The sequence below is a fragment of the Strongylocentrotus purpuratus genome, unplaced genomic scaffold (assembly GCF_000002235.5).
Source record: "Strongylocentrotus purpuratus isolate Spur 01 unplaced genomic scaffold, Spur_5.0 spur5_scaffold_6, whole genome shotgun sequence".
Lineage (NCBI taxonomy): Eukaryota > Metazoa > Echinodermata > Echinoidea > Camarodonta > Strongylocentrotidae > Strongylocentrotus > Strongylocentrotus purpuratus.
Genome location: NW_022145612.1, coordinates 3,199,588 through 3,214,479, shown reverse-complemented (window position 1 = coordinate 3,214,479; position 14,892 = coordinate 3,199,588). Strand labels below are relative to the sequence as shown.

The 14,892-nt window shown below is 36.1% G+C and overlaps 1 protein-coding gene across 2 annotated transcripts in view; it reads right to left on the bottom strand.

Annotated features, from left to right (window-relative positions):
* LOC592592 (S-adenosylhomocysteine hydrolase-like protein 1) overlaps positions 1 to 14,587 on the bottom strand; it is a 35,185-nt gene extending 20,598 nt beyond the window's left edge. The window contains exons 1-5 of one of the 2 annotated variants that reach the window (XM_031000569.1): positions 14,346 to 14,587; positions 6,266 to 6,430; positions 5,588 to 5,675; positions 4,972 to 5,072; positions 157 to 354 (exon numbers count right to left, since the gene is read on the bottom strand). In XM_031000569.1, the coding sequence (XP_030856429.1) occupies positions 157 to 354; positions 4,972 to 5,072; positions 5,588 to 5,675; positions 6,266 to 6,430; positions 14,346 to 14,456 (663 nt within the window). In that variant the 5' untranslated portion in view covers positions 14,457 to 14,587. Of the gene's footprint in view, positions 1 to 156; positions 355 to 4,971; positions 5,073 to 5,587; positions 5,676 to 6,265; positions 6,431 to 8,661; positions 9,002 to 14,345 lie in introns of those variants that run through there. The other variant, XM_031000568.1, reaches the window with a different exon arrangement.
* Positions 14,588 to 14,892: the final 305 nt, after the last annotated feature.

Genomic DNA, 14,892 nt, shown 5'->3' with positions numbered 1-14,892 from the left:
CTTTATTTGATAAAGTTTATAGTAAGTCAAATTACTCAACTATAGTGCTTAACAAATTCCCCACACAGTAATAGTGCGTAATGGTGATTGACAACAATACTGACTATTTTTGAAAGGCATAAATGACAACAAATTAATCATATCCCACCCACCCACCATGTTTGGCTGCCATCCATCAGCCAGGATGCATTTTTCAATACACCACCAGAAGTCTTCCTCTGTCTCTCCACGCCAGGCGAAGACAGGGAAACCAGCCTCAGCTAGAGCAGCAGCAACCTCATTCTGGGTAGAGTAGATGTTACAAGCAGACCAGCGGATACTTGCTCCAAGGGCTGACAGGGTCTCAATCAAAACCTACAGGCAAAGAACAATGGGCAAATAAATAATTGGACAAATGTAAATTCATTGAACTTATAGTTGCAAAACAGAATTTAAGACAGAGTTCAACCTTTGGCTACTATACTACAGGTACATACATCTAAGTAGTTGTGAAGTCATTTCTAAACTCATTTACATTGGATTGATTTACAGTAAACTCCCAAGAACATATATACAAAAAGTATTTCATGACTATTTGTACATAGTTAAATATTATATATATTTTTGTTATCAAGTAGCATACTCTTTAGCAATTATTTAATGGTTGGACTGTAATTTGACTGAAAGGGGATTTGTTACAAAGTTTATGATACATTTGGTCAGAAATCTATCCCCTGGCCTGCTGTGCATTAATCTTTGGCATCACCCTTTTCCTTGTCATGACAAAGATCAAATCATTTAACTTACTTCATTAAGATATAATAAATAGGAGATAACATTCATGTACATACAGTATGCAGTTATGCTACTTGTAAGATAATTTTTATATTCCCTATTGCACATTTTGCACTCGATTAATCCTATACTCGCACCATTTTTGTAATGTTAAAGACATCTCTAAGCAGTCATAAAGTGAGAAAATCTTAGCCATGACTCGCACAGTTGGTATAAACTGTACAGGTCATTTTTATTCTTAGTTACCCTATTTATAAAGAGATTTTAAGCTAGTGGATGATATTGTAGAGAATAAAGAAGTTCTTCAATATTAAAAAACTGGCAGTAATTTTGCTGATGCTCGAGCATTATGCTACTTTCTTAGCGAGGTCAGCTCATGTCAATTCTTTTGAACTATAAAGTAATACAGGATGCTTTTAATCAGTTCTAATCGAGAAAGGTACACAAACATTTAGCTCTCATGGCTACCACCACCTCGATACAAATAACTGACCTTTTAATTCCTCTACATATACATCAAAACTAAAGCTACAAACTGTGTTTACCGTCACGTTATCCACATTAGGATTATAATTGCAAGGATTATTAGATTTGGAATCAGTCTAAGCTAACATACTCTGCAGTATGGTGGTTGTAGTAGGTTTGGATGCATGATAAAAAGAACCACATTGTGTCTGGTATGTATGAGTAGCATGTGTATGTGGGGGCTTACATGAATGTGCATACTTCAGAAAGAACTACACATGGTTCGATCGTTCATGAAACAGTTACTCAGGATGTATGGGTGATTCATTGCGGAATCTGTCCAGTATCCCAGATAAACATGTATTTATAAACGTTTCAAATTCAACCCATTTAAAAAAACTCTTTAAAAAAAATCAATAATAAAAACAAGCTTTGAAACATGCACTTTAAAAAATCCATACTTCTAAAAACATTGCCCTACTACATTTCAAACATCAAATGAAGCTAATACAAATTTGACACCTCTGATAATCTCATTATTCTCACAATGAAATCACCTGTTTGATGGGAAATGGTGGTACTGTATTCACTTCCATGTCTTCCTCACAAAACAGGCCTAGACTAGAGTCCAAATATCCATTATTCACTGATTTGGTTCACACTACGGTACATCATCTGTTTGGAGCCACAAAGGCATTACCGATAACTCTATGTACGTACATGTGAGATGGCACCCTTTGGCTTTGAATGGATGATATGCCTGTAAAATGTGTACACATGTTCATCTACTCGTCTTGAGTGTACAGTGCTGTACATATCACAATCATCATATCATGAGTAGTTATATTGACCCTCTAACATAATTATGCTGTTAGAGAAATACAAACCATACATATCTACTCTTATACTAAGGATAGATGTCATACTTCTTTATATATTTAATTTTAAACAGTCCAAGTGTATGTAATAATTTTGTTTCATTAGAAGTTGCATTTTTCTGCATGGGCATATCTAATTCATTTCAACTAAAATCAATTAGTATTGAGCCATTTTTTGTTCGTGGCAGAAGGGTTAGGGATATCATATTAAACCTGCTTTACATCAATTAAAATACAAAAATACAACTACTTATATTAATACTCAATGAAATAGTTTTGTGTCTAGGTTTTTCTATCTATGATGTACAGTTTAATACTATCTAATATTATTACATTTCTAGGAATAATTTGTAATTTTCTACCATGAGTATGAATTTGGATTTCATATTCCCTTTTTTACTTCCAAAATATTGTATTAAAATATTGTATGTCACCTATAAAAAAGCATAACCAATTGTTTAATCTGCTACAATTGTATGTACAGTTGTACACATAACAAAGCTGTACTACTACCATTAATCTAGATGTTCCCTACAATGATTCAATTTAGCTGCATATGGTCAATCAACAGTTCAGCAGTTCATGGGTCCCGAGAATAATACACAAAACCTGACAGCAAATAGACATGCAATCTAATACAGCTCTGCTAGAGGATGAATATTAATCCACACATAGCTCACATTTCAAACATTTGATAATCTTTAGAGAACTGTATACAGTAATAGCTTGCGCAAGGATTAATAAAAGAGACAGTGAGAGCAAGATCAATGACAGGTTCAAATCCATTGTATCAAATGTGAATCAATTATTTTGTACAGTGCTGCATAGATCAAAAAATTTAAGATTAAAATTAATTCCTATTTTTATTATAAATTATTGTTATCAAATTTTCAAGGAGTGTTTATTCCAAACCACATTTTCCAAGAATGGCTAAGCATTCAAGTCATATTGATTCCCTATATATGAGTCATTTGGTGTGTACCATAAAGGAGTATGCATCAAAAGTAAATATAGGCTGACAAACAGGCAAAGACATAAAAATGCACTTTAAGCTAGACAAAAAATATAGATAATAAGTTGACACAGTTCACATCTGTACCACCCGGTACCATAAAACACTTGAACTGTTACCCTAAATACAGCACGTTTGTCTACCTTTACCAATATTTGAAAGTCAATTTCAAATATTAACTAAAAAGGAATTATTGATATTAAACTCTACGTATACAATAGTAAATGTGAATTTAATGATTCACTATGATACACTTGGAACAGAGCCAAAATAAATTTTGTTTAACTTTAAATTGCTCACATAAAACAATTAGCTATTGGCTTATTTCGTAAGGGATATCTAACACTGTATTCAGTAGAGTCAATCAATGACTCTATAGTTGATTGCAATTACATTACAACAATATTGTAAAATATAGATGTGTAAATATTAAATGATACTTTATAAGAATTTTCATTAACACCATACAGGCTTGATTACAGCAGTAAAATGCATTAAAATGCTACAGGAAAAAAGAAGAAAAAGAATGTCAGGTGGGGTCGGGGAGGGGTAAAAAAAAAAGAAGCTTTATGCAACAAAGGTCCCTACAGGTACATGTACTTTCATCAAACCAGTCTTAGTGGCCACTTCTCTATAGGGGACATGGTCACCTATATTGCCTCATCCTAGAGAAAATATGTGTTGAACTACCTCTCTAGAGAGGCCACTGTCTAAAGTGACAACTTTTGGCATTTCCCTTGGGGTAGCCAATGCCGTAACAGACAGGTTTGACTTTGACCAGTCAAAACCACTTCACTAATTGGTGTAAACAAACAGGACAAGGTAATAAAGAAGAGTATTAAGTATAAGGTTATTTGAATAATATGAAAGATTAAATGCCCCCCACACCTGTTTCATGAGTTCAATCTTTTTGCCATAATATAAAACGGTACAAGCTGTAGGGCCATCTTACATCATCACCCATCCTCTACATAGACTGACAGCTATTATCCTCTAATCAAAATATGTAGAAGATTGGCATAGACAACCTATTTATTATTGATTTGCTGTCATGCTGTGGGCTGCATCATTCAGTACTGGCTCATTTTTTAATTGTATGCCCACTGATTTATATTCACTTCTATAAAATCATACTACTAGATTTTTTATTATAAAAAAGGGTTTCAAAATACCCCAAATGATAATTCAACAATCTTAATGAACAAAGTTATACGCTGCATACAAAAAAGAAACAATAGGCAACTCTGAAATGAATTTCTCTAGCCCCTCCAGCCATTTAAATAAGATTACTTCTCCAGGGGCGGTATTCTGAAAGCTCACCTGGTGCTCAATTAGCTAATTGGTATTCTGAAAGGCTACTTAAAGGGGAAGTCCACTTAACTTTAACAGAATAGATTTGTTTCATACAGGGGTTGTATATAAACGTATTTGCAATACTTATATTCAGGGTGCATGTATAATTGAAGATTTTCTTTACGGAAAATAAAAATGTCTAAATATGTTTACTTCAGAGCACATGAGAGGGGAGCTAGCAAGATACCTCACAGACTTACCAATTTGTATTTGCTTGATCCCAACTTTAAAAATTCATCACTTTCTTATTTTTAATCAGATTTTGCTCAAACTCCCACTGACCTTTACCTCTCATTTTTCTGCTTCTATTAAAACACAACTTATTATCAGGGTGGATTAATCCTCATTACCAAGTCCCTTGGAGAGGACTCAAAGCCATTGGTCCCCTGGTTGCTTACTTAAAAGCTTACACATAATTTCTCAGTAGTCAGTAAAACAGACAAACAAATAGCACCAGGCCCTGGAATAGAGATAGAACGAGATGCTTACCGCAGCTTGAGCTGTGATATGGGTACATCCAATGATCTTAGCTCCTTTCAGAGGCTTCTCACTGGCTACTTTACTTCTCAGCAGCATTAGACCAGGCATTTCTGAAACATAGAATGTAGCAGAGATCTTCTATAAAGCCAGATAATACTAAAGTATCAAACATCAACATCATATCTGACCCTTACATTTGCTTATATTCCTTACCATTTTAATACTACATGTACATCTGTTTCAGGAGAAGAGGGGATGGGAGATTGTCATTCATTAGTTTTGAATATCAAATCATCTAAGTTTAAATTACTTTTTAAAATACACTCTCTACAATCTTACATGTGGACAAACCTTACTATGTAATTATTGTGTTTTCTTTACAATACCGGTAAGTACTGTCTCCTCTCCGAAATGATTACTTACAATATTTCCTATAATTTACTTGAGAACGTGAGTAAGAAAATAGATATCATAATTGCATCTAGAAATGATTCTAAATAAATTCATTCCCTAAACTTAATATGCACATCCCTGTATCAACTGATTTATCTGCAAAGGTTACAGTACACATTGATTCCAAGATATTGTGATCAATTTGATAGAGTTCATGTGTGGAATAGCCTACCTTGCTCTGCTATCTGTATCTCACGCCGACCAAACGCAGCCTTCTTGATGTTCTTGACACAGAAGTCGCTTGACCCTTTCGAGTTTTTCTAGACAGAGAAATAGAAATGCAAACACATGTACACAGGAAAATATCTCTAAAGGATTATTACAAAAATGGATGCTATATCGTCTGTTCTTGGTTATATTGCAGAACTCAAAATTCATAATTAAGAAATATAAATGTATTACAAATAACTGATCATTGCATTATTATTGGAACATTGGAAGAGGGTACATGATACAAATGCTGGAGCTTTATTCTTTAAAAAGGGACACTTGCAAACAAATGCAGTAAGATACATGTTGTCTCCTTTTTATTACAGAACAAAATCTATATGTAGTTTTTGGCCTCCACAAATTGCAGTTTCCGATTTTGCAATATTTCTTATCTCCACAGAATTTTCAGGTATACTACAAACATATTTCTTCCAACCAGACAATGCACAAATATATTATTCCCTACATTTCAGGAAAATACGTTTGACAAAAGTCAGCATATACTTGGAACAATATGTTAACTTTAATTTAACTTAAATTAAGTTCAAGGACATTTTTTGTTATTATCCATACCGGTAATCAAATGGGATCGTGATTAACAGCATCCGCTCATGTTGCCATAGCAATCAAACTACTGTACCTGTTCTTTCTGCCTTGGTGAGACTTCATCTTCATCTTCAGAGTAGCTGGAATAGGAGCCTGATGTGTTACTGTCTGTTGAGGACTGGGACAGAGATCTAGACCGCCTCTTGTAACGTCTCCCTGCTGGTGCAGATTGTGGGGGTCCAGTTTGGAAGGTTATTTTCTGTATTCATGGGGAAATTAAACATTCTCTTTTTTTAAATATTTTAATTTACTAAGTTAACATTCGATGTGTTATCTTTCATTTATTGATTTCAAATAATACATAAATGCCTATTCGATGTGTGCATTACATAATTGCATTTGATCTCATCAAACTTCAAGCCATTTATTAAGGGGATATACAGATTGATATTCCGATATCCTCATTGTCTCGACCAAATCATGTAGGCATGAATGTCGTATTTTTAATAAGGGCTTTTGTTTTGTTGTGTATTTTATTTCTTCTTTGCATCGACTCACAGCTACATGTACAAGTACTGTCCTTCTCCAAACATGCTAAATTTGTACGGGTAGCATGTATGTATGCTCCATAAACCAAACATTTCATGCTTTTCTAACCCTTCAAACAGAGGAAGATCACTAAAACCAAACATATTTAAAAAGTACATGTGCATGTACAATTTAATTGACAGATGGTGCACTGCCTTTTGAATACAAGGACAAGAACCCACATGCAATGTACTTGTACCCTACTTCACAGTCAGGGAACTCATTTCTTATTCCTGACAATGGGTTAGATCAATTTACTATAGCAGTGTGCATACATGCTAAAGCCTTGGTGGAGGGATTTGTCCAGGATTTGTAGACATATTCTCACATTACCCTTCCTTCCTCCATGCTATACCTTTTCATGCATGTTTGTAATTGCTTCCCCTTCTCTTGTTTATCTTCTTGCTCTAAGATCTATAACAAGGAAATCAATCACATTTTTACTTTTCCTATCAGTCCTCCACCAACCCTACCCACAAAGAAAAAAAATCTCTCTCTCTCTCTCTCTCTCTTTATATACATTGTATATAATATCTACTCTTCTCCCTTCTTCATCCCCCTTCCTTTCGCCATCTCTCCCTACAAACATATAAGTACAGTCTAGTTTCCATTGTATGTCCTTCATCAACATACAATGTGCAGTACATATTTAATGATAACAACTGAATTATTCATACCTCTTGTAAATTTAATGTTTTTTTCTTCTCCCTTTTCTTGTATTTATTCACATGACTCTCATCAATTTCATTTTAATGCATGCAGGGCAGTGACAAGTGGCGCATGAGCACAACTCAACAAAGAAAAAATTAGAAACCCATGGTTTCTCAAGGGTTTTTCTAATTTTTGTTCGATTTCATTCAAACTTTCTCCAAGTCTGCTTCTCTGATTTTTCTGCTTTCTTCTAGAGTAGTTTGTTATCAAGCTTTCATTTCCCTTTGAATGCTATAGCAACTCAGTAACAGGTACTGAATATTCAAAGGTTAAAAGCAAAGTACAGTGAGCATCGTGCAATTACACACAGACACATGATGAGAAAGCTTTCATCAAGGACATCAATGTTCATATTCATCAACATATTCAAAGTCCATGATTACTAGACAATGGCTTTGAATAGTAGGGATTCCTAGAGTAATACATCACGTGTATGAGCATGCAAACTCTTTCCTTGGCAGTTAATTGGCATCAGGCTCAGCTGAGCATGACGATGAAGACTAATTTCTTATCTGGCTCTTTTATTTTGGCCGATGTGCATAACCTGTCCCATGAGGCTAAGTAATGAACAAAGGATGTAATGAATCAACCTCTTGGCTTCATTTTTTAATGGGTGATATTAACATTGAACATTAAATTCATTACAATTAATGTTGCAACATTGATGTCATCTTTTTTTATCTATCCCTACCATATTTGATAATTGCTACTGGAAGAAATGGTTAAACTTAAAATTGTATTTGTTATTTTGCAGAGTTTGAACAGGATTACAGGAACACATAAATGTATTATGCCAAGAATGTTGGCACATTGTGTGAGAGACATTTGATTGTATCCAAATCAGTGCAAGTACATAATATTTTACAATGATCAGTTAACTTTATTACCTTTGATTGAATGAAGCCCATACTAAAAAGGCTGATGCCCAAAAATTGTAATTTTGCATGAATGTATCAACCATGAATATTGCCTTTTAAAATATAAGACAAAAATAAAGAGACAGCCTAGGGGGAGATGGAAAAGGAGGAAGAGACAACGATCGAGAGCTAAAGATGGAGTAAAATTTGACAAAAACTACAAGCACCCTCATTAAGTCTCAAACGCAGTTGAATAAGAAGTACGACATGGATCTCAGAACTTTCACAAAGTTCTAAAAAGTGAGCATTTCAAGTTGAATTTACTTAGACTGACCTTTCCGTCTTCAGTTTCTCCCACCTCTCCCAGCTTCGCACTATCAGCTCCTTCTAAATGTACCTGCACTTTGGTGGCTGCTCCATTAGCACACAACTTATTCTTCTCCTCTTGAGAAACCCCACTGGTTGGTTCCATGGCAGACATAATTACAACATACACTTGATATCAGACACACACACTCACACGTTTTCCTCCTCTCTATCTCGGTAATCAATGGCAATCTCAGGAGCTCAATGAACAGACTACGCTAAGCAGAGCAGCTTGTGAAAGGATGCAGCACGCAGGAAGCGAGAGAGATGGTGAATGCCAGACAGCCAGCGAGCCCCCTGCCCGACTAGGAAGGTGGGAGGTAGGGGGATTTATCAAGCAGGAAGTGAACAACACCAGATGATGAAATCACAAAGTGTCAGCAGACAAACGAGCAGACAAACTCATGTGAACCAGTTCCATGATGAGAAACATAAACTTGCTTGGTTGAAATTCAGTTCATATGTTGTTAAAGAAAATAAAAAATGGACTCTGCAAAACACTTGAAACGTTTTATTTCCATGAATTTGAGAGATGGGTGACATTTATCTTGTCTTTTTAAATGAAGATATATGGGACATGAAAAGTTCAATGCCATACAAGTGATACAACTGAGCACAGGCACTTTTCCATTTAACCTTTAAAAAATGTCCCTGTTCATTTGAAAGGTTATAAGTGTCAATCGAAAGGTAGTCTAATACGAAATCATTAAATATGACAAAAGGAGAATGAAATCCATGTAGGTCTCTTTATATGCATAAATTGTACAACTTTGATCTATCATAAGGTGTCCAAAGTTATCATCTAAAATATGTCAATTACGAAACAATGAAACTCCATAAATGAATCACTCCCGCTGCTTTGATGAACAGTCTAGATGACTTTGCGTCTGCTGCAAAGTCAGCTCATATATGTACATATTTTGACTTCATTATAAGCCAGACAGTAAAACGTAGCACACAAGCAAAAAACAACAGGAAATTGATTAATGAATCTACATGACAAAATATAGGCTACTACAGCTACTGTCGTTGGTAAGAGACCTATTCCAGGAGCTGCAGACCCCTTTTTTTTAGTAGACTAGTACAGCAGAGTACTGATACAACACGGCAGTAAAGCAATCAGATAATGTTGTACATATGCTCAGCAACCTAGCCTTTGGAAGATGCAACTGACAAGTGCACAGAGTACAGACCTGTACTTCATTAAGGTGCATCAATCATCCTATTCTATAAGACTTTCAAACAACATAAGATTTGCAAAAGGCACATTAACTAGAGCTGTACAAACTGTCGCACAAAAGTTTACACCATAACTGTGAATTAAATTTTAAATGACAGTTATTATACAAATATTTGCCTCAAGAAAAATTTACAACCTGTATTACTATGCTTGTAGATGACACACGCAGCTGCTTTAATCACAAACCTGTGCAAATATCATGCCTCTGACTAGTATGTATTTGATTGATTGACTGATTTATTGACTATTTTATCCCATTGCTAACTGCTAAGTATGGAAGTCTGCTTCTGGAGAGCAACAACCTACATTGTACATGTACATACATCAAAGGGACTAGGTAATAATTACAAAGGGGTTTTAACACTTACCCTTCTTGCCTCCCCCCCCCCCCAAAAAAAAAACAACTAGATGGGACGCAGTCGAAAATAATGCCTCCGCCATAGAGCAAGTTTACAAACCATAACAGCAATTTTTCAAATTCAAGTTTGATTGTAATCCATTAACAGGTTCTTAAAATATTGTGATTTCAAGCTTTTTTTCTCTAAATAAACATGTATGACCCTTTGATCTTTAAGTTCATGACCCTAAAATGTAGTTACATGTATGAGGTTGGCTTTGCAAGATCCAAACATGTCCAAAGTTTGATAGTAATCCATCCATCAGTTCTAATGAGAGTGCGTTGATATATTTTTGCATACATAATGAGCCCCATGACCTTTGACCCCAGAATCTATTGTTCATAAGCTCTGCAAGATACACATGACTTAGGTTTGGCAGGAATCCATCGATCGGTTCTTCAGAACACGTGATCGCGAGAACGGGACGCACAGAGTTGGGCTAATTCGGCTTAAAGTGATTTCTAAATTGATAGCAAAGCACGATCTCTTGTTGTCCTATATGTCCTCATTAATTTTTATTCTATATGAATTTTCTTCAGCACTGTGATATTTGCTGTACAGCATACTATGATTATATTTATAAATATATCCACCCGACAGGAAGTAAATAATGTGCTTTCTGAAGTGATTAGCAAAGCTCGATCCCTTGTTGACTCACTCAGCAAATCTTTCAAAAAGTAATTTCTGCACCGAAATAATGGTTGCAGTGGGCATAACGATCCTGATCATCTCTAATATACAGTAGCTTTGGACATACCGCAGGGTCGCCTGATGATACAAGTAGGTAGAGTGAGCCCTCTTATGACGATATTCAGGAGAGTACCAACTTACGCATGGATACCTAATCACAGCAGTCTTCATTGATTGAAATTAGCACTTGTGTATCACTATCACTGCCTGACACATAGGAGGATGCTGATCCTGAAGAGGCAGAAACAATAGAGTATCCCTTCATGATGTACCTATTCATCATTTAAGATCGATATACAAAATAAAATATACATGTTTAGCACATGTATAGCATACTTGTAGTTGCTAGTTGCACATAAAAAGGGTACCGGTACCTATTATCTCTCTCAATACAAAATTTTGGATGAAAGCCAGCATCAACTAGCATCACTAGCACTTACAATATATTGCCATAAATGGCATTGTAGTGACCTGCTTTGAGCAGCCAAAATCTAAACTTGTGTCCATGACCTAATGGCAATCAAACCACAGTAATTCTCTGAAACTTAGTCATGCCTTTTTTACCTTCTTACCCCCAAGTTGTGCTTATCATAATACAATGGTTGTTATCCTATTATTGATTTGCACAGATTTTTGTATTGACAGTGCATTTAATACACATTATGAATCTGTGTGGATCCTTCATTTTACAAAAATCTCCCCCCCCCCTCTCTCTCTCTCCATCTCTCTCTCTCTCTCTCTCTCTATTATTATTGTCAAATTATCAAAATTATCAATGAATGACGATTGTTAAAATTCATTGATAAAAGCCTACATGTATGTTTGTTAATTAGAAAACAAACCAAAAGTTCAATTGAAGTGATAATTATCAAAATCTTACGTAAGTTGAAAATGAGAGGTTATAAATATAAACCATTCCTATGAGGTTATACATGTTCATGTACGTATTCATCAATCTAATTGGCGTAATAGTCTAAGTGTCCATACCCTCATATTAGGCACTGATATCCTACACACACTGTAGTGACTTCCTTTTCAAATAAAAAATGGCCTACTTCTGTGCATTGTAATTCTAGAGAAACAATTTTTTGACAATATAAAAAATATAAAGAAATTATTCAAAAGTGTAATAATCAAGAAGTATAATGAATTTTTTTTACAAAAAAGTGTTGATTTAAATGTACAGCAAGTCTAATTGGAGAATAGAGATCACCACTAATGCTAAATCACTTAAAAATTTGAAGATATAACGCTTGAATTATGAGTCCAATACAATATGATCATTCATCACGATTTACATGTTGCTGCATGTACATTGGTCCTTGCGGTTAGGAGGGGGTGCAAGTAAAAATAAGTGTACTTCTACATGCTCATTTGCAAAAACATTATATTTTCTAAGGCGAACGACACTCCAGCGCTTGATAAAGTAATCCCTTTGGCAGCTCACTCAGGAAGCTATACAAGGCATGAAGGCGAGGTGAGTAACTGCAAGGAGTACCATGAAGAGCAGAAATGTTGTGTGGACAAAGCACTTATCAATTTACAGAAAAATATGCCGAGTCCAGTTTAAGTAAAAAACCAGTACACTGTACACAGAATTGCTAATCATAATTAATTAGGCAACGCCACAATTTTACATGATTCTGGGTGGGCGGGCGGGATCAAGTAGGATCAACACATCATGGCGATCTGAGCACAGAGTTCAAACAAATTTCTGTACCCGCATTTTTCAAATAATTGTTCAGATTCGCAATGAGAATGCATACATGCCAACATTTGAAAATCAGAAATCTGTACAAATTATGCTATTTTAAAAAAAAAGAGGAACAATCCTAACTCTCCTATTCAATACTACAGACAAATTTGTACAGGAAGAGGAACACCTGCATTCAAATGATAATTATCTTCTCCCAAAAAGAGGAATGTTCCTCTTTAATCTGAACAGTTGGCATGTATGAGAATTGAGAATGTGGGCAGATGGTAAGATTCCGGTCCTGGATACACTCACTATGAACATGACGGACATTTTACCCTCAACAATTGCTATGGTAGACAAAGGAACATCCCTTCACTGCTATTATGTAAAAATGTGTAGAACAGGTGAATATGCATGTGACACCTGTTCTACAGATTTTTACATAATAGCAGTGCAGGGATGTTCCTTTGTCTACCATAGCAATTGTTGAGGGTAGAATGAGGCACTGTATATTTTGTCCGCTTTCTCTGTCCGTCATGTTCATAGTGACTATGGCAATTACCTCGAAAATGGAACATGGGGAAAATGATTTCAGGGCTTTTATATTTTTTGTGAAATCCTTTCTATGTGTGGGAGGTGGGTTTAAAACCCAGGTGTTATAAAAGAGAGTGTACAGCACTTAGTGTCTAGTTGCATGAAGTTGCCATTCTTGTACCATTTTTTTCCTGTTGCGCGCTAAACGGAGGTTTACCACGTCATATCTTACCAAACTGGGCGCTAGTGTACTTCCCCACCGCCAACTGGTATGCTTCATTCCATCACGATCCCCCACCCCAATTGCCATGATGATTGCATTAATTAGTGGTCCTCATTCCCACTCCAGACCATAGACATAGTGGCGCTTGTTCAGAAACCTATCCAAAATTTGACCCGTAACTCCGGCGTGGAGATACCCTACTTAAACATACCCAAAATGAAGTAAATATTTATTAAATGTCCAAATAAAGATCATGAGTTAAAAGTTGTTATGTTCATTAACCGTTTTGTGTCAATTTCCTTGTTATTTTTGAAGTATTTTTTGGAAAAACGTTGATATTAGTAGACCTATACACTTTTTCACAGGTTTCACGGCAAACCGCTGCACAATACAACTACAATACAAGTGCATACTGTCTGATGATGGGTTGCGGGCGAGCACGCGCCTGTGTGAAGTTATCTACCATAATGAGGATCTGAGACATTACGAGGATCTCCACGCCGAGTAACGGGTCAAATTTTGGATAGGTTTCTGAACAAGCGCCAGACATAGTGACCATACAGTGTATGACTAGGTCTGCATTGATAATGACCATGACCACCGCTGGCAGTGGCACTGGCATCGCGACGGTTGAACTTACGTGTGACTGAATGAAGCTGAAGCATGCCCAGTTTAACTGTTACCTTACACCAATTATGAAAGACAAATTTTTCACAATTCTAACTCTTAGTACAATTAATAGTACAAAGTGTCTAAGTTCTTAAATTTATTTGTTCACACAATCACAGTCACAATCACACTCACACTCGAGAGTCGTACTCGCCCTTCACAGACACATGTCCACCATCACACTCCACACGCGTTAACCTACCCTTTCTCTGGAGACACCTTCAGGGTGCATGGGCTTGGAGTCCGAACGGGAACGAAGGGATACCTTTCCTTTGCCATTCTTTTCACCAGATGATGATGCTGTATCTGCCATTTTCTTTACTTTTTACGAAATCACACCAATTAAGCCTTAAACATAGGTTTTACACTCGGCGTGCATTTACATGTGAATAAGGATAACGCGTAGCGGCGATCTAGACTTCGACTGTACTTGCGAATGCATGCACAATGGTCGCGACAAGCGTGGCAGCGGCCGCTGGTTGACCCGATTTCCTCGACCATGATGAATAATGCATGCCACCGTCGTGCGCAGGTTTGTCGTCAAAGTGAAATGAACCAATAAGATCACATTGATTCTACGGCAATGAATATGATTGGACAGAAGTTTTCAAGGGCGGACAATTCAATCATCCAAAATGCACCTGTCGTCCAAACCAATTACATCATGGGTTGGACGTGCGAACACTTAAAAACATAGAGCCTTCTCCTTTCCTTTCGGATCGAACAAAAAATATTCATCAAATATATCA